This window comes from Mustela nigripes, chromosome 6 (assembly GCF_022355385.1).
Source record: "Mustela nigripes isolate SB6536 chromosome 6, MUSNIG.SB6536, whole genome shotgun sequence".
NCBI classification, from domain to species: domain Eukaryota; kingdom Metazoa; phylum Chordata; class Mammalia; order Carnivora; family Mustelidae; genus Mustela; species Mustela nigripes.
In genome coordinates, this window is record NC_081562.1 from 8,609,430 (window position 1) to 8,630,376 (window position 20,947).

The window sequence follows — 20,947 nt, forward strand, 5'->3', positions numbered from 1 at the left end:
CAGAAAGTCTAAACAATCAGAAGACTGTGTTCTTCCTGGACAATTAGGAAAGGGGGTGGATAGACTTCAGTCTGGTTTGTCTCATTGATTTTTTTTTTTTTTTTTTTTTTTTTTTTGAGAGAGAGAGAGAGAGAGAGAACCAAGCATGAGTGGCTAGGGTAGGGGCTGGGAGTCAGACGGAGGGAGAGAATCCCAAGCAGACTCTATACCCAACCTGATGCAGGCAAGGCTAGACCTCACAACCCTGAGATCATGACCTGAGCCAAACTCAAAAGTCAGACACTTAACCTACTGAGCCACCCAGGTACCCTGTCTCATTGAATTTTAAGATTACTCTTTCTTTTGTAATTTTAAGTTTCTGTACTAAACATTAACATGATGGCCAGCGGCACCTGGTTGGCTCAGTGGATAGAGCATGCTACTCTTGACCTCGGGGTCATGAATTCGAGCCCCACACTGGTATAGAGATTACTTAAAAAAATAATAATAAAGTAAAACAATGGCTGTACAGATGAGCTTATATATCCTAGCTTTGAGATTTAGATTGAGTGTTATTACGAATATTTCCATCAGAAAGTCATTGTCATTCTAAGTAATTTTACTTTACATATTGTTAAATTTTAAGATGATTCTGTTACAATAGAAAATGCTTTTTCCCCATTTTTCTCGAATGTAAAATGGAAATCAATGGAGAAATTTTTGACTATAATTAACTTTCAAGGAATGCTTTTATGGAAATATGGTGATGTACACATGTACTTGAGAATAATATAAATCTAGCTTTCTACCAGGAATATATTAGTATTTTTTAAAAGATTTTATTTTATTTATTTATTTGACAGACAGAGATTACAAGTAGGCAGAAAGGCAGGTAGAGAGAGAGGGGGAAGTAGGCTCCCTGCTGAGCAGAGAGCCCAATGTGGGGCTCAATCCCAGGACCCTGAGATCATGACCTGAGCCGAAGGCAGAGGCTTAACCCACTGAGCCACCCAGGCACCCATATATTAGTATTTTTTAAAAGATTTTTAAAATGTATTTATTTGAGAGAAAGAGAGAGAGGGAGAATGATCCGGGGGGAGGGGCAGAGGGAGAGCCTGATGACGTGGGGCTCCATCCCAGGACTCTGAGATCATGACCCAGGTAGGAGCCCCTTATGAGATAAGAGTGGGCAAAAGGAAGATTATTATTATTTTTTCTTTTATCCTTGTGCTTTGATTTGTTCTTTTCCTCAACAGGCATTCACTGAACACATCCTAGGGGCTGTGCTTTTAAGGAGCACAAACAGGACCCCTGCCAATGTCTCTTCAGGGCCCTGTTCTCGGGTGGGGGCCAGACCAGGGAGAGACAAGATGAAATGTATTGATGAGTCACAGGGCTCCGACCAGGGCTTGGTTAAGAAAGACCAGAACAGGATAGGGCAAGGAAAGGATTAGGGCAGGAGAACGTGAAACTCGAATTGAATCTGCAAAGATGAGAAAGCTTGCAGCTGAGAGGGTTGGAAAAAACAGAATGCCTGACAGCGGCGGTGAGGTCCAGTGCTGGGGCATCCCAGCAGCCCTTTTGCCCAGGCTGACCTCCAACGGTGGATGAAGTGGGGAAGGAAGGTTTTTAGAGTGAAAGGAAATTTGTTTTTCTTTAAAAACTCAAAGCCTGACCGTGATGGTGACAGCAGATAAACATGCGTTGTGAGGGAGGTGATGATGTCAGCCATTGACAATGGGTTACACAGTTCCTGTACCTTCTCTTCTGGGAGCTTCAGATGATTTCATCTTCCTTTTGCCCACTCTCGTCTCGTTATGCCTCTCATTTCATCAACCCTATGTCTTAAAATAATTCTCTTTTCTTCCATATCCAGCTTCAGGTAAAACTTCTGGAGAGCAAAGCCCTAGCACTGAGTGTTGCTAAAAATTGGCATCTAGAAATTTGGACCAGGCTCATAATTTATAGATTCAATAGATCTTTCTGTATCAGACCCACCTTAAATATCTGTTCCTTTCAATTCTTTCTATTTATAATAGATATTACTTCTCCGTTACATTCCAGGTCCTTTGTCATAGTCTAGGTACACTGTGGTGATAGGAATGAATGAAATGGACAAGGATTCTGACCAAATGGAACTTACATTTTGGTAATCATCACAGCGGCTCTAAAAGATTGCTCTCCCGCGTAGACAAAGGGTTTATTAAAATTAGGCTGCTACCTAAAGTTGGGTTTTCTTTCATGGGCTCTGCATAGACACTGGGACAAGAAGACTTTTTAAAAATAATATTTTATTTATTTATTTGACAGTGAGAGAGAGAGAATAAGCAGGGGGAGCAGCGGGCAGAGAGAGAGGGAGCCTCCCCACTGATTAAGGAGTCCGATGCAGAGCTACATCCCAGGATCCTGGGATCATGACCTGAGCTGAGGTCAAACGCTTAACTGACTGAGCCACCCAAGTGCCCCAAGAAGACATTTTTTTTCTGGTACAGAGGAAAAGACTCTCTTTTTTTTTGGTAGCTGGAGGTTCTATAGGGATAGACCCGTATGATGTGGCATATTTTCTCTAGTTTATCTTGTAAAAGGCAAATGTTTGAAGGTACTAAAAATATAGTGGTTTCAGAGACAGATAAGTGGGTGAAGAGAGAAATATTTAAAGACAAGTTATTTGAAGCTTTCCTTGTCTTGTGTTTTAGTGAGGAGAGAGAGAGAAACGGCCACCAAATGACTAAGACATCAGTAATCGCCGGGGTATACTTTTCATAGGCACGAGAGAAACATAGTAAGAAAGTAGAAACAACTAAATAGAGAATCCTGTTATGGCATTAAAAAATCTGATTTATTAAAATTGCAAGAGATTTGGGAGCGTCTGGCTGGCTCAGTCAGTGGAGCCTGAGCCAGGATCATGAGTTTGAGCCCCACGTGTGGTGTAGTTTACTTCAAAAAAATAAAAATTTAAAAAATATAAAAAAGTAAAATTGCAATGGACTTTGAATAGAATATTTTCCGCTGTATTTTTTGACCATAGTTTTTACTTGTTATTTTACAGATGCTGTGCCTGCTCCCTCGGCAAAGAGCCCATCTTGGCAGACAAATGTGAGTTTGGACAAGAAATCGGACAGTACCATTACAAATACTGTAACTGAACACCCTTTGCAAATGCCTCTAGAAAAGAAGTCAGTTGCAAAAAGTTTTGAAACGTTGACAACCTTACCATCATTTCAGTCACCGGATAAAGAGGAGTTTATCAGCCCTAATTTAAGGGTGTCAAAGTCAGAGTCCACTTTCTACAACCAGGCCTCTGTAGAGACACTTTACGTCTCTCCCTCATTTAAAACCTTTAACCCAGTGAAGGAGATTCTAAGCAGTAAGGACTTTCAGAAGCCAACCCAATCCAGCGTTATTCAGTTGGACGAGGAAAACCTCAAGTCTGTGACCACATGGGGTGAGTCTGTACACACATACACACACACACATCCTTCTTTTGAAGCATTCATCTGTTACTTCTCTGTGCTTTCTGGCCCTGTTTTTGGTTCTCCCCATCCAGTGGTATTAAAATGTACGTGCCAGAGTGAGGGACTTCTTCGTTGGGAAAACATCCCTTTTATTAAAGATCCAAGAGGCACTTCATCAACTCGGGGCTCCAAGTGCTTGGCTGAAGTACAGGTTCTGAGCGATTCTAATGCCGAACAAATTAGAAAGAACTAACATTAAATAATAGCTTCCTGTTAGACATTTAGGTTATTTATTAAAAGACTGTATAAAAAAGAATTAGTTATTATGTCTATTGCTGTGTATACACACAATATATGTGTGTGCATGTGTACCGTGTGGCCTTTTTTAAAGGGCTGTACTGATTGCAAAACAGTGGTGGAGAATCTCTTCCCTACCACGCCGTACTGGTCACAGTGACTGTGATGGTTTTGGTGCATGGCTGTCCACTGGGAAGTTGTTACTTTGACTTCATCTCTTCCACAAATACCCCCAAAAGTTCATTGAAAATAGTTTTTGGCCATTGCCTGTGTACCAAGTACACTTAGTTATGAAAATTAGCTGAGAGTTTCTCTAAAGCCAGTTAGCAAGGAAGACTTGCTTCTGTTTATAATGAAGTACATAGTATTGTTCTAACCTTCCCGTGGACAATGCTGGTTAAAGCTGGAAAACTAAAAGCTGGTCTGAAGCCCTGTAACAACCAAGGTAGAAAACACAGAATGGGTTAGGACCCTCCAGAAAAGGACTGTGATGTTCTGATATAATGAGTAATGTGAATTTGGTCTTCATCCCTGGTTTCTGGCACAGAGCTCCAAAAACCCTTGGAATTTCCTGAGTGATAGGGGTGAGAAGAATTATATTTTTGTTATTTGTAGTAAGCCCCTTCCTTCCCTTTCTGAGTTTATGCTGAGGTGACACTTGGAGGTTGGGTGCTGGTTGCCAGGGTAACCAGTCAGGTGGTGAGAGGGTTGGAACTTTTCTCCCCAGCCCCTGACCACTAGGGATGTTGTGTTATTCACCCAGGGCCAATGATTTGATCAGTCATATCTCTATAATGGAACCTCCATAAAAAGCCTCAGACTGTGGGGTTTAGACAGCTTCCTGGTTGACAAACACATGAAGTTTCTGGGAGGGTGGTGCACCCAGAGAAGACAGGAAGCTCTGGGCCCCTTCCCGATACCTTGCCCTGCTCATCCTTCCCATGGGCTGTTCTGAGTTGTGTTCTTTATAATAAACCACTAATAATAAGTAAAGCACTTTCCTAAGTTCCACGAGCCATTGTAGTGAAGTATCAGACCCAAGGAGGGGATCATGGGATCCGTCAACTTACAGACAGCAGGTCAGAAAGATGGGAAACGTGGACTTTTGATTGGCATCTAAAGCACAGGGCAGTCTTGAGACTTGAGTCTTGAGATTAAGGAATCGAGCCCTTAATCTCTGGGTCTGCACTAACTCTGGGTAATGTCAGAGTGGAGTGAAATCGTAGGACACCCAGGTGTCCTATACATGTCTTTGTCACATACAGAGAATGAGAGAAATCCTTGTGTGTAAAACCCACACATTTGGCATCAAGAGTGGTGAGAACGAAGTAGGAAACTAGTTTACTTTTAGTTGGTCCCACATTCACCTCAGTTTTCCCACTGTGGATCATTTTCTTGTTGGCAGAGTAGGATCATAGAAACTGAGGGAAAGTCAGAGGCCTGGACTCTCCACGGTCTCACTGACCTTGGGAGACAGGTTTGGAGTTCAGGGCCTCCCTGGTAGCAGGGACTCCAGGGTCACTATTCCAGAGGAGAGGAAGTCCAGAGGAGAAAGCCCAAAAGTCTTTGCGTAACTTCCTCCTGAGAAACATCTGCCTCCTGCTAAAGCTGCACACATTCTGGATGTGGTGCCAGGATACTAAACAGGAAGCAGCTTCTAGGGCCCAACATGCTAAAAAGAGATTCTGGCTTTCTCCTGGGGCTAGGAGACGGGCTGGAGCGCAGGATCAGTCATGCCATAGCAGCTCCAGTAAGGACTCCATGCTCTCAGCTGGGACCTCTGACAGGCTCCCCCATGAGCACCAGAACTACCTTCCAGGGGGAAGCGCAAACCAGAACTAGACCAGCCCTCACAAATGCTGAAACCCAGCTCCAGCTGGAGCAAAGTCATTCCTTTGTATCCCATCTCTCTTCTAGATGACAGCGAAATCCTTTCCTAAGAGCTCCTGTCATTTTTCGCACAAGATTTTTGGCACTCAGAATCCAGAAGAAAAACAGACAGCAGAAGCAGACCCACAGATAAGCTAGTACTGACATTGTAAGATAGGCACTTTAGGATAACTGGGGTGAATAAGACCAAGAGCACAGAGGGAAACATGGAGGATTTCATCAGAATACTAACATCTGTAAGGGAAGAATGATATGCACGCTCCAAAGTGGAAACATACATTAGCCAACATTAAGACCCTGAGGGCACACTTCAGTCCTACGAAATATTAAAAGAGAACCTCAATGCTGGCCGGGGAGCTGGGCAATTCTGCGGGAAATCCCAACAGGGAAGAAAACTCGGAAGGGGTGAACCCCACCCCACATTCTGTCTGTGAACTCTGCCTGGATCCTTGACTGACTGTTAAACTACACAGGGAGGAGAAGACCCCAGTGCGTGGGGAGGGGGGAGGCAAGGATGAGCAGTGGAAATGATAAATATGTGGGTAAATATAAACTTCAATTTTATTCTAATTTTGAAAATGCATATGACTATTTAAGGGAAAAATTTCATATTGTAGTTTGGATTTTAAAATGGAGACGGAGAATATGTTCCGACCCAGCGTAAAGAGAGGCTGAATCGGGGAGCTGTTAGCGGCTCGGGCCCTGGAGTCCCACTGCCGGGGCTCACGGCCTCAGCCCAGCCACTGCTCGTGTGACCTGCCTGCGTCGAGTGCCAGCAAAAGAGTTTGCTGTTACTCCAGCGTCTGTATTTTTAGTTCCACTTGTCAAGCTCGAGGCCCTCAGCCCCCTCCTAACCCTCCAGATCCATCCTGGTTATCTCCCAAAAGTCCCCAGGAGATCCTTGCTTATTCTTGGGAATGAGGAAACTCTGATCCTTCCAGAAAGGGCATTCCAGGCCGAGGAGTAATGTTGTGATTGACCAAAGAGATTTTAGGGAGGTCCGAGTCCTTCTCCACAGAGCAGCCAGACAACATGAGGACTTCTGCGCCCCACTGGAACCCCAGACTTCTCCCTGCGTTCCTAGAAATCAAATAACCTGCTGCTCCCCCAGCAGCCTGGTGTTCTGTTTGCCAAGTAAACCAAATGGCTTGGCCACCTTTGTGCTGCTGTTCCCTCGGACCGGAACACTTCTGATCTACCCCTTCCCCAGTTCGCTCCTGCTCACCCTCCGCTCAAAGAGCACTTGTGTAAGATGTCCTGACCCCCTCGATTACTTCAAATCCTCTCCCTCTATATGTTGTCTATATGTTGTCTTAGTACCTGTAATTATCCTCCTAGCGCGTGTGCTCATTCGAATTCATTACATTCTAATTCAATACCTACATAATTATAGTATAGTCTAATTATAGTGTAGTCTAATTATGTATGTATTGAATTGTTTGTTGTCTCCCCCGCCCCCCACCCGAGTGGAGTAGCCCTTCCTGAGGGACGGGACCCTGTCTGCCTGTTTACTATTGTATCCCCAGCACCAAACTCGGTGTCGTGTACGTAATAGGTACCCAGTATTTAATAAGTGAATTAAAAGCAGCCTAGTAAGACAGGAATGGAAAGTGTGCATGAAGAAATAACAGAATCAAACACCGGAGAAATATGCCAGGACAGAGGAGGTGTGGGGGCCAGGTTAAGGACTTTATTTCGAAGAGAATGCAAGTCACTTAAAGGTATTAAGCCTGGTGAGTGGCTTTTCATATGCGTTCTAGAAAAACTAGCCTCAGAGAATGTGGAGGATTGTCATGGAGGGGGCGAAACTGGGACAGGGAGCCCCGCAGGGGCTGTTGCAGGGGCTGTCGCTGGGAAGGAAACCACAGAGTGGGAGACAGGAGACAAGGGGGGGCACTAGCCTGAGATGGGGCACGGCCGGGGGCAAGCAGGCGGGCTAGAACCCAGAATAGAACACACTCACCTCATCCCTAGAACCCAGAATAGAACACACTCACCTCATCCCTAGAACCCAGAATAGAACACACTCACCTCATCCCGAGGGCCTGTACTGAAGGAGGGGCAAGGATGTATCAGATGTGAGGGAAGGGGCTCGTGGTTTTTCATAACTGAGATGTGTGGAGCTTTTTGCCCCACACATTATGTGTCATGACCTTCGTATCTTATTGTCTGATGTCACCTGCCCAGACAGAGGGGTTTGGAGTCGTAGAACCGCGGTAAAAAGACGGGTAAGATTTAGAATAGCCACTTCAGAGAAGGGAAGAAGGAGCCAATAAGACCCTGATTCAGGCGCCGTTATTTGTAGGAATCCTAATTTGCCGGATCCTTTTCTCCAATAGTGCTGAGCAGCCTCGGGGTAGGAATAAAAAAGGTAGATATTTGAATTGAAATAAGATTAGGACCGGAGCTTGCAAACCATAGCTTTGGGGCCAAATGAGGCCCCTCCGTGTTTTTGTAAGTGAGATTTTATTGGAACAACCACAGCAATTGGTTTACATGTAATCTCTGTTTGCTTTTGTGCTACAACAACAGAGCTGACTAGTTGGAGTAGAGGCTGTAGGTCTCATAAAGCCCAAAATATTTACCATCTGGTCCTTTATAGGAAAGGTCTGCTGACTCCTAGATTAGGAATTAGCAGCAGATAAAGCGGAAAAAACGTGGTGGGGGTAATGGGGGAAGGAATGGGGGTAATGGAGGTGATGGAAAGACAAGAACGGAGAGGCAGGTGGGTGTTGATGGAGTGAGAGAAAGTACACGGATCCTTGGATCTTCTGGCTCAATGAGGCCAAAGTGTAGATGCATTAAAAGGAAGAAGAGGGCTGGAAATAATCAAGAAAATGTCCTCTTGGAAAGCAAGATTTCAGAGCAGGGCCGTTCTAAGTGATGGCCTATTCCAGAAAGCGCTGAAGGCGCTCGTGGTTGAGGAATTTAAGAAATGATGAGGTAGGGTTGATGGCTAGTGTCTGTGGGTGCAGAGTGACCGAGACTAGAAAGACAGCGTCTGTTTTCTGTTTTTTCTGTTTTTTCTATTTTTACTGTTCTAAGAAGTATTTGTGTATATGAAGGGTCCAGGCCTGGTGGTATAAACTCTTTGGAGATAATGAGCTGGGTACATTTTAAAAGATTTCCGCACTCACAGTGTAGCGGATTTCAGCCATTGGGGGACTGTGCAAGGCAGCCACCCAATACACGTTAATATTTTCATTCTGATACTTTCACTGAATGATTTGCTGCAGCAACTTCCTTGACCTTTTGATGCTAAATAACTCTGTTCCTAGAAAAGTCCATTCCTTCTCCTCCTCTGTTTAAATTTTAAGTTATTTAGCTGTAGGTCCAACTATTCTTTTAGGTCATTAGATCGTTTGTCACGCACACTGGAAGAAAAAGGGAACTAGTAGGTACATGGAAGTCAGATCATTATATTCACGAGCCACAGTTCAGGGAAGCGTGTTAGCCTGCGCTGGACTTGACTTTCTAATTTGGGGGGAGGAAACGAATCTATACATTCTCGTGCTGGGTTAGCGGTGAGTGTTCTCCCTGGCTCCAGCCTTTGTTTCTGTCTCATTGATCCCATTTTTGTACCTGGATGTCAGTAGTGGTTGCTCGGTAGAGCTGTTTGTCAGTCCATCTTTGCTAAGGAAAGAAACCACACATCACACACACACACACACACACACACACACACACATGCACACGCCCTTTAACTTTTTGCTTGTGGAAATCTTTAGAGCCAAAATAATGAACATTTTCCAAAAAGAAATGGGGAAAATGGTAGAAAACTGCTCTGCAGACTTGCTCAGCTGACCCTGAGCTCCCAGTCAGGCTGGTTCAGAAGCAGCGGGCAGAGTGGAGGGTAGAAGCGAGTCTAATCGTACCTGCAGGAAAGTACGGGCGGCACCTGCGGCGCTGCCCCCAGACTCGGCCCCAGCAACTCCTCCAGCCGCACAGCTCCTGCCTGCCTTCTTGCAGACAAAAAGACACACGGAGTTGGTGTTTTATATTCAACAAACCAAATTTACAGTTCACAGATAAGTAAGAGAAGTCATCATTAATCCAATAAACCAATCGTCCCAATAACAATTTAGTATTAGTGATTAGGGGCGGACTCATTGGCATTTCTCTCAAATTTTATGTTATTCCTAAATCTGTTTCTTTCATATAGTTTATTTTTAATAATGACATTAAAGTAAATTTTCAAATATTGTGTTTTTAAAAACTGAGCTCTAATTCATGGACCAGAAAATGTGCTCTATTAAAGGGTACAGTTTAGTAGGTTTTAGTATATCACCAGAAATTTTCAATCATCACCACTAATTCCAGAACATTTTCATCACCCCAAAGAAGTCCTGCATCCATTAGCTGTCACTCCCCATTCCTCCCTCCCCCTAGCGCTCCCCCGGAACCAGTAATCTACTTTCTCTTTTCGCCTTCTCGGGACCTCTCATGGTATGGAATCATACAATATGTGTCTTTTGTGTCTGGATTCTTTCCCTTTGCACTGTGTTTTCAAAGTTCATCCATGTTGTCACATAAATCAGTACTTCCCTCTTTCTTGTGGCTGAGTGATAGCCTGCTGCAGAGATAAACATGTTGTATTTACCCATTCATCAGTTAATGGATATTTGAGCTGTTTCCACTTTTTGGCTATTACGAATAATTTTGCTACGGACACTTATGTAAAATGGTACTTTTTACATCACCGAGCAAAACCAGAACGTCTTATTTCATGTGGACAGTTAACTTGACAGTCATTATATGTCAGGAAAACTGAGAGGAAGGAACTGGACAAAAAATAAAAATTTCCTCTGTTCTACAGTGAGTAGTTGGAAGTGTTTAGTTGACTAAGGACCTGCCGCTAACAGAAAAATTTACATTTACGACTACAGCTGGAGAGAGTTTAGAAATGTTTCTAGAAACACATTTGTCATTATATTTTTGCAAGGCAGTTCTTCTAAATGCTTCTGAAATTTAAAGTTACAATATAATAATCAACGGGTCTGATATTTTCTGTGAGTATAAAAAGTTAAAGATAACACATGAGCAGTTGGAATCATTTTATAGGTGCTATCTTTAAGCAAGTGCGACATTAATTGGCATGCATCTATCATACAGGGAGATTTTTAAATGGCAGCCCGTTCTCGCCGCGTCTCTGTTGCATTGCAGCTTTGGTGGCTGCACTGTATGGACAGGACGAATGTCAACAGGAGAGTCACATAGCCTTCTGCAGTGAGGGGGAGCCCGAGCAGGATAACGCAATGGGCAGGAGGCGCCCTGAAGAGATCTTCATGTGTCTGCTACAGCTGTGGTGTGTTTGGAAACAAAAGTAAATTGGTGTGCGGCAATTAGAGATAAAGTGGCTTTTTATGGGCAAGAGCCTGTGAATCGAAGCTACGAAACTGTAAACAATGATAAGCCGGTTAGGCAGCAGTTGCAGCTCCAACGGGAAAGAAAGGTGGACAGAGAGGAGAAAGCCGGGATTCTCCGACTTGGGCAGGCATCAGAAAGAGCTGGAGGCCGGCTGGAGCGCGGCTTCCTGGGCACGACCCTAGTTTTTTATTGCGTTTAGGGGGCTTGGGTCCAAGAACCTCATTTCTGACGAATTCCCGAGTGCTGCTGCCGCATGTTCCAGGCGCTCAGAGAACCGCCAGCGTCCAGAGAAAGCCGGTGGAAGTGAACCAGTTATTGTCATCGTGTTGTCCCACGTGACTGCCACACCTGTGTTATCCTTTCTCAGTGAACTGCCGGACAATGGGCTACCCCCAAATGAGGGGACACCAAAAAAGAGACATCGGGTATGGAAACCAACCCAGAAGAATGGGGCAGGGCCATGTTAGGGGACAACTGTCGCCCAAACAGAGCACACTCGGAGCGGTGGTGTGACTCCGAATGCGTCGAGGCGCCCATCACCATCATGCCGTCTCTTCAGCACGACGACGACAGACGTCAGGATGAGGCTGACCTAGATTCTTCCGTGCGCTCCTCTGGCCTCGACCATGTGCCGATGAAGCTCCCGGTTTCCTTTCCGTGCCCTGCTGTCGCATCGGCTGAGAAGACGCGTTTCACCCCCACAATGTCTTGTGATTGGAATTTTTCCTAAAAGCTGGAGATGGGCCTCAGAGAGCTCTGAAGCAGAAAATAGAAGCCGCCTGCCCCAGTCATTTTTTTTTTTTTTTTTTTACAGGAGATTCAATTTGGTTTAAAGGGACATGCATATGTAAAGCAAATAAAATAATATATAAGTCATGTGTGTTAAGGGGTCGGTGTTAATTTCCCTGTTCTTTGACCTCAGCTTTTTTAATTATTACTAAAGTAACAAGTCTAGTTAGCTGTAATGATGTTGGAACTGGAATTTGAACTGGATTTGTACGAGTTTTGGAACTCGTACACTAATGCACGCATGAGTGTAAGTAAGTATTCCAAGACAGGAAACGGTTCTGTGTCAAAGGAAGTTTGGAAACCCCTTGAATAAATTATTGTAGATTTCTCAGAACTTCCAATGTGCTAATGTTCATTATTAAACTCCTCAAGGGAGGCACAGTGTGCAATTACCCAGTCTTATCTGACTTTACAATCCTGTTTTCACCAAACATCTTTTTACATCTTAAGGAGCACAGCGTTCCTCAGAACACGGGCTGGGAAATAACGATGTAGAATGAATGCAAAAGAAGAGAGTATGATTTTGCCTGAAATGGAGTTAAAATGGTTATCAAATGTTTAGTTTTGTGGAAAACAGGTTTAGAATGCTTTTTATTTATTATTTTTTGATGAAAAAAAATTATATACATGGACTCAAATGTTTCACATCTCAGGTTGTTTGGAGTTTAATCTCGACTGTGTTTGAGCAGTTAGAGAAAGAAATTTGTTTCATAGCTTTCGGGTTCTTGTAGTTGGTTGTTCATTTTGCCATAATATTCTCTGTAGAAAAAAAAAGAAGAAGGAATCTAAGTTACAGCTTTCTCACACTGTCTACTTTAAATGCCAATTTAAAATGCCACCAGTCAGTAGAATAGGGTGTAATACTTTACTTTTCTGCTCTCTGGTAAGTGTAGTGTAAAAATATGTCCAGCACAGTTCAGAGTCAAGGCGAATATTGGTACTTTGTTAGCTTCATTTCCATGGCGGTAGTGGTATAGGATACCTCTTTGGATTTTCTCCACTTCCTGCTTTGGGTTTATTTAGGCTTATTATGAATATTTAACATATACCATTTTAAGGAGTGTATGTTGAGACCTTGCCCATAGGATTATACATTGTAAAATTATTTATTACTCTCGTTTGGACATTGCATAATCTTTCTCTCCCATTTATACCTTTCAGTGTCAACCACCTCTGAAGGAACGTCCTCCTTTTCTACTTTATCTCTGTCACCTCCTGACTCAGCCTCTCCAGAAAAGTCTGTTCATCTCTTTCACCCGATTTTGGCTGGACCTTCCTTCTGGACTCTGTCCCGTCAGCAGTCTTCTGCCTCCTTTAAGGGTAAAGATAAGAGAGCCAGGGCGCGTCACCCCTTAGCTCCTAGGGGCCTAGTGTCTTCTGATGAAGAGGAAGATGACAACCTCAATCTACTGCAACGTCTTCCGTATAACTCTGAGTCTGCCAGGAAGCAGGCAAGTCCTGCTCCTGGCCATAATTGGGCAGAGTTTCCCACTGCAAATGTAGACCACTTTACCTCTCTGTCCTGTCCGAGTTTTCAGCCAACTGAAGGCCTGCCAAAAGAGCCTGAGGGAAGCGATTCCATTAAAGCTCTCCTTGGAGAGGTGAAAAATGCCGTAGTCAGACTACACGAAGACCTGAACGTGGTGATACGGGAACTTCGTGTAATCAGTAGCCATCTGGTGAGCATGAGTGGGAATAGTCCACAACTAAGCAAATCTTCACAGCTTCCCCAGTCTTCTGAGGGGACGTCGGATCACATCTAATAAGCTCCATAGCCATATTTGGTAGAACTTATGTGGTTCCACTTCCCAAAGACTAGGATGACCTCCTGTAGATTCTTATAAGGTGGTGGTTTGATTTTTCCTTGTCAGGCTTATTAACCAATCTCTTTCAAAGCAATAAACTCATTTGGTTTATTTTTTTAAAGAGAAAAGGTATCACCTTTGATAATATCAGATTTAGATATGAACTAATGTTCCTTTGAAGCTGAAGAGAATTTCATCCTTCCACGCTTTGGACTTTACCTCAAGATACGTTAAACATTAGTGGAGGTTGTGGGAAGACAAACTACAGAAGGCTGTTCTAGAGCATTTGGATAAGCAGGCAGTCCAAAGCCCTTCACAGCCTGGATAGATGTTTCCTATGGTCTCGTGCCAAGTTTCAGATTCCCCAAACCAAGGGCCAGCAATCTTTCCCTTCTTGTGGCTGCCACTGTTGGTTGGGGGTTAAGCTGAGACAAGTAAGACACTGACCAGGAGTTTTTATGTTAATTTATATTGCAAAGTGAATTCAAATGCATACTTTTTTCTTGGATTTGGAAAATAAATTTAATATTTTTCATCTAACATGTATCTTTTTAATTTGACAGCCTTTCAAGTAGAAATGTCTCAGTTGTTATATTTATGGGAAAATGATCTAGTTTGGGGGTCATAGACCAGTGCTTCTCAACCCTGCTGCACACCAGAATCACCAGAGATGCTTTTATTCCTGTTTTATATTAATTTGAAAGGACAGTGCAAGGGCTCTGTGTACCCATCACTCAGTTTCGACAATTACCAACTAAAAGCTAAAATAATTCCTGATTATTTTGAAGAAATATGGGACATTCAAAAATATCCTAATGCTGGGTGCATTCCCAAGCCAAAACTGATTTTCCCTGTGCAAACTGGGTTAAGAAGTAGAGGGAACTGCCAGTGGAACTGTTAGTGGGAAGACTGTGATGTGGGAGGAGGTTTGGCATATTTGCGGAGGGGCAAGGAAGTCACTGTGGCTGGTGTGAAGTGGGGACAGGAAAGAACGTAGGAGATTTGAGGTCCTGGAGGAAAGGGCAAGGAGTAGTGCCAGATGATACAGGTTCTAGAAGACCATTGTTAGAGATTTTGACCTTTATGAAATAAAAACTGTGACAAGATTTTAGGGTGAAAAATGATCTTAGGGCTCTAAATGATCGTGTTGGCTTTGGGGGAGAGATGGAGGCCATGGGGTGAGGCAGGTAAGCCAATCAGAAGGCAATGGCAGTTACCCAGATAAGAGCTGATGGTGGATCAAACCAAGGTAGGCATAGTGAAGGTATGTCAAAAGTGATTCGTTTAGGGATTTGCTGATGCATTGGATTAAATATATGATAGAGGAGAGTGACAGCCAAACCCCAAGGTATTGGATTGAGCAATTGAAATTCAAGATGAATTCGCCATCAACTGGAATGAGGAAGGTTGCAGATAAGGCAAATGTTGAGGCATTGGATCTAGATCAGTTAAATCTCAGATTGCATAACCCAAGTGGAGATAGCAAGTAGACAACTGGATGTGAGACTTGAGTCTGAGAGAGAGACCTAGATTGGAATGGAGGCAGGGGTTAGTAATGAGTGGTTATTTCAATCTATGAGACTGGATAAAATTGCCAAAGGAGTGAGTATGAGAGTGGAGAGAATTTGAAGGAAGGCCTGAGCCCTTGGGGCATTCTAACAAGATCATCAAGAAGTTGAGCAATCCATGAATGAGGCTGAGAAGGAGCTACCTCTGAACAAAGCAGTAGTGTGTAGTGTTTAGAAGCCCAGGGTGGTTTCCTCTTCTTGACCCTTTCTTCTCCCATATGCATTTCAGAAGCACCTTTCCAAGTTCTTTCCAAATCCTATTAGATTTGTTTTAAGTTTTTTAAATTCCACTTACTTAACATTCAGTGTAATATCGGTTTCAGGTGTACAATACAGTGATTCAAAGCCCTATTTGATTTTGATCAGAGTTGCATTAAATTTACTCTTTGATTGAGGAAATTTTTTTTTTTTTTACAAATTTAATCTTCTAATCTAGGAGCATGGTATATCTGTATGTTTCTGTGGGTGTTCTCTTACAAATTTTATGTTTAGTCTTTCAGTCCATGAGCATGGTGTATCTCTATGTTCATTTATGTCTTCTGTTAGTGTTCTTCAGTAAACTCATAATCTCCCGCACAGAGGGCTTCTATTTCTTTTTAAAGACTTAATCCTTTCATGCTTGATATTTTTGTGCTATTATAAATGCTACCTTTTTGCTGGTCTTTAAATTTGGGGACAGAACAGTTGAGAGAAATCTAAATATCCATCAAGATTCACTAATAGTTAACATGTTACTATGTTTGCTTTATCTCCCTCTCTTACTAAACATGTTTCTGTCTTTATTATGTAGACAGGTAAATAGATAGTCACATGCATGTGCTGCTGAACCATGTGAAGGGAAGATTCAGATATCCTGACACTGCATCACGGAATACTACACAACTTACTACATGAATCGGGGTGACTATTCTCCAACCTACCTTTCCAGTTAATCAGTTCTTTCTTCACCTGTATCTGATCTTTGCTAAATCTTCCCATTAAGTTTTTAATTCAGTTATTCTTCTTTTCATTTCTAGAATTCTACTTGGTTCTTTTAAAATCTTCTAAAAGTTTCCTTTAAAAAACTTTTCATAGGTCCATGTTTCTTGCAGGTATTTTTAAGCATAACTTTACTAGTAAGAATATTAAGCAAACTAGTATAGAATTCTTACTAGTAAGAATAATAAGTAAATTAGAGAGAATTCTTACCAGCAAACCATTGAGAATATATGCATTTAAGGCTATAAATTTCCCTTTACTGCAACCCACAAAAATAAAAAATTGAGATATAATTCACAGACCATAAAGTTTACCTTTTAAGGCATCTAATTGAGTGGTTTTAGTATATTCATAGAGTTGCATGACCATCACTACTATCTAATTCTAGAATAGTTTCATCACCACAAAAAGATACCCCGTACTCATTAGCATTAGATACTCCCCATTTTCCCCCCCTTCATGCCCCTGGATACCTCAAAATCTACTTTCACTTTCCATGAATTTGTCTATTCTGGATATTTCATATAAATGGAACCAGATGTGGCTTTTTGTGCCTGGTTTCTTTCACTTAGCATAATTCTGGGGGAGGGGGGTTCAGTCACGTTGTAGCATGTATGAGTTCTTCCTTCCTTTTTAAGCCTGAATAATATTGCATTGTATAGATATACCACATTTTGTTTATCTATTCATCAGCTGAGAGACATTTGGATTGTTTGCACTTCTGGGTACTATGAATAATGCTGCTATGAATATTTGTGTGAACATATGTTTTCCACTCTCTTGGGTATATATCTAGGAGTAGAATTTCTGGGTCATATGGTAACTCTTATGTTTAACTTCTTGAGGAGTTGCCAAGCTATTTTCTGAAGTAGTTTTTACCATTTTACCACAGGTATTGGTATGTAATATTTTCATGGTCCTTTGGCTCAAAAAATATTCTAATTCCTACCATGAAGAAGTATAGAAGTATATTTCTTAACTTCTCAGCATTTGTACTGTAATAACTCTAACATCTAAAGTTTTTATGTGTTTGTTTCTGTTCTCTATTATTACCCTGCTGATTTTTGCCCATGATGTTAATTTCCTTGTGTGCCTGGTTATCTTTGGCTATGTGCTGGTCGTGACACTTGAAAATTCATTTGTGTGATTAATACAAGAATTTGTCTTTGCTTCTGCCAAGTGCCTGGTGCTATTGCACCACCATACTGGTTAGGTAAATGAAGGCCATAGCTTGAAGTTTTCTAGAATACCCAGGTAAACCCCAGACTTAAACTCCTCTTATAAAGGATAGTTCATTTCTAATTTACTTTCATTGCATAGCCGGTGGGTTCCACTTTGTTGTAAGGAGCATGTCTTTTTAGACTTCCCACCTGTGTGAGGTGATTTCTGTTCCTATCACCACCAAAAGGAAAGTTGGAGTTTGTTGAACTCAGCTAATACCCTTAGGGTAAAGTGGTATTTGTGATCATTTACTTATCAGGTCTCTGGGTTTGTTTTTGTTATTTTTGTCTTTTTTGTTTGTTGGTTTGGTTTGGTTTCAAGTACCTATTTCACACAAGACTCTCCTGGGCCCTGGGGATTCGGTGGTAAGCAAAACCAAGATATTCCTGCCCTCACAGAGAACTGAGTTCTAGAGTTCTGGAGGAATTTGATAGATTAATCAAATTGTTTTGTTTTGTTTTTCAAACTGTAAAAGTCTGATGGTTCTGGGAAAGGAAATATAGGATTTGACCTGGTGAGGGGTTCAGGGAAAGCTTATTTAAGGAAGTCACTTGAGCTGAAATACAAGTTCTAGGATTATTGAAGTAGATGCCGCTAATAACATATGGGGCAAGTCAACTTCTCTGTGAAATAACATAGAGCATACAATAAGGATGAAATCTTAAGACATCTTCTGTTAGCTTTCTTCATACATCTGGGAGACCTAGAAATGGATTCTTAAGGGATAGCAGGATACAGTAGCTCCTTTTTTCACTGGCTGTAAAATTTCTTAGTTGTATGTTGCTAAGAGTTGAGAAGAAACAAAGCTCCAGAGATACAGCACTCCTCCCTCCCCTTCCCCCATTACCAAAAGGTGTTGCATCAGATATCTTGAAATTCACTCAGAGAAACCCTACAAATAACTAAGGCAACAAAAGCTATCCCTTTGAGAAGCTACTTTACATGCCCATAGTAACTTCAGATTTTAACTAAGTTTTACGTAGCTCCTATATTTTAATTCAACCATTTTTTAATTAGTATAATTAACAAGCACTTATTTGAGTTTCTATTTAGCCAACTCCATTAAGTGAATAGAACAAACTCGGCTTAAATTAAGAACGGGTATATTCTGATTGACTTTGTAATTATCTCAGATTAAAAATACGTCATTAAATGCTATTAAGTATTTTATTATTTGAAACATGAGGATCTTATTATAAGGCAGTTATGAAAATATCACAGTTTACCTATTGTCAAGTTACTGATGTGTTCATCCTTTAGATTTATTAAGCACTCATTACGAGTAGGCAATTTGCTAGACATTGGGGACACAATGGTGAACAAGATGGGAGCAGTCCCATCCTCAGAGCTGCCGTTTCATGGGCAGAGTGTGATATGTAAATGCTATGAGTTTAGGAAGCAGCGGATAGTGTGGAGAGGGCCTGGTAAAGAGGGATAGCCAGCTCTGATTTAGGGGAGGGTCGGGCAATGCTTCCTGGAGAAAATGACTTCCAAAATGAATCCTGAAGGATAAGCAGGAGTTCGTCAAGCAAAGAGAGAGTAGAGAGATAATCTTCTAGGCAGAGAGAACAGCATGTACAAAAGCTGGGAACAGGAGGGAGCTAGGTGAGCCTGAGGATCAGACAAAGCTGTTGGGTCAGAGATTTGAGCACCTTGGTTTCCCTTCACGCAGAGACACCATGATGGTTACGAAGTATTACGTAGTATTAACTGACTGAGTAACAGAAAAGGACTGGATGACAAGGAAATGGATCATATTGGAAATGAAGCATCCTAGAAATTTGGGGGTTACCAAAATCCATTCACAGACTGATAAAAATAGACTTGATAGGGGTTTTTTGGTTTTAGGGGGGTTTTTTTGTTTTGTTTTGTTTTGTTTTGGAGACCTTGGCAACTCATCTTCCCCACAAATCGGGTGGTTGTGACAGTGTTTGCTCTGGCTGTGTGAGGAATGTCATCTTTGTGTGCCTTCCTTCTGAAGAGAAGGTGAGTCCTGAGAGCAGCCTGGTGAGTCAGTAACGTGTGCTCGCCTACGGGCGACTGTTTTTCTAGGTCTCACTGCATTTTTAATAGAATGGATTCTGAGATGTGATAAAAGGATTTAGATATGTGGAATTGAGAGATTTTTCTTTCTTGCAGAACAAGTAATTTGAGGAGGCCAAGCATATTATTGTTATGCCCCAATATATGTGCCACCTCTTATCAGCAAGCAGGCTTAGAAAAGAGTAAATTGGCTCAGAAGAAACTCGGTTTTTCAAGATGATTTTGTTTGGTAATTTCAAATTCTGTTTTCTCACTGATGGTGCAGAAAGTTCTCAAAGATATGGTAATTACTGCAGAATTACGGCTTCAGGCGTTCGCAGCCATTCAAACAGTGAAACTCCATTATGAAAATACCGTGGTCTGTGTGTTCTGTTGCACCACAGTTGAAAACTTGTCCCTTATACTGTGTCCTGCACCATTCTTATAGAACACCAGGAACAAAATGCAGAAAGTAGACATTCTAGGGCTTGCTGATTAATTAAAAATAGGGCGTGAGAGAGCAGTGCATCAAGGATGAGCTCCGGAATTCTAGTTTGTTATCATTATTAATAGTAACTTAATAACACTAATAATCGTTGACATTTATTGAGTGCTAACAATGGTCTAAGCAGTTTTAATTCTCCCAACAACCCTACCTGGAAGGTTCTAGTATTGTCACGATGCATGTAAGAAAACAAAGGCTAAGGAGAGCTAAAGAGCTTGCCCACGGTCACAGCAAGGAACTTGCCCAGGAAACAGCAAGGGTCCCAGCCACACCTTGAGCCTTGGGCTGTCTTAGTGTTGAGTCTGCGTGTGTCACCGTGGGGCCTCACGGCCTCGCAATCCAAGGTGAAGGCGGCCAGCTGGGCGGAGTCACCACTGACTGGGATAGGAAGATGGCAGGTTCAGGCTGTGTGTCCCCAGCTTTGGGGGCAGCTGGAGGCCCTGCCTTCCACACTGGCCCTCCCCCTTCACATCCTGCTCTGCAGCTGGTCAACCCCCCTCCCCCGCCCCCTGGGACCCACACTCCCCAGCTGGCCCTTGGAGGCTGGGGCAGAGCTAGAATGAGTCAAGGGCCTGTTTGGAGGTGAAAGATTGTCCCGATTTCTCTTTTTCTTACTTGATAAAAGCTGGGAAATGTCATGGAGCCACACACGCCGATTTCAGCGGAGGCCGTTTCCCTAGCAGCTGTGAACTTCCGCTTACTCTTGCGGATCGCTGCCTCCGGACTAGACAACGTGCACTTGAAAGCCACGCAGAGCGACCCAGAAACAGCAACAAGAACTGAAGGAAAAAGTCTGTTTTGAATTTGGTTACATCTAACAGTAATATGTTCATACTTCTTTGAAAAAAAAATGTGCCTGGGGCACTTAGTCATGTAACTTAGTAATTAGTCTCATTATGCCCGGCACTAAAGATGGGATATTTGCTTTGCTTCCACATCCCTGTGTAAAGATCCCAGACAGCAGCCACCCCACCGCCCCGGAAGAGCTGATTTTAATTAACCCTAAATGGGTCCTGTTCCACCCATACCCCCCACCCCCATTTCTCCAAAAACCACCACCACCAACAACAA

The 20,947-nt window shown here is 42.5% G+C and overlaps 1 protein-coding gene across 1 annotated transcript in view; it reads left to right on the plus strand.

Annotated features, from left to right (window-relative positions):
* ENTHD1 (ENTH domain containing 1) overlaps nt 1-13,540 on the plus strand; it is a 94,362-nt gene extending 80,822 nt beyond the window's left edge. Inside the window, exons 5-6 of the mRNA XM_059404584.1 lie at nt 3,029-3,424; nt 12,939-13,540. Of these exons, the coding sequence (XP_059260567.1) occupies nt 3,029-3,424; nt 12,939-13,540 (998 nt within the window). The remainder of the gene's footprint in view (nt 1-3,028; nt 3,425-12,938) is intronic.
* Nucleotides 13,541-20,947: the final 7,407 nt, after the last annotated feature.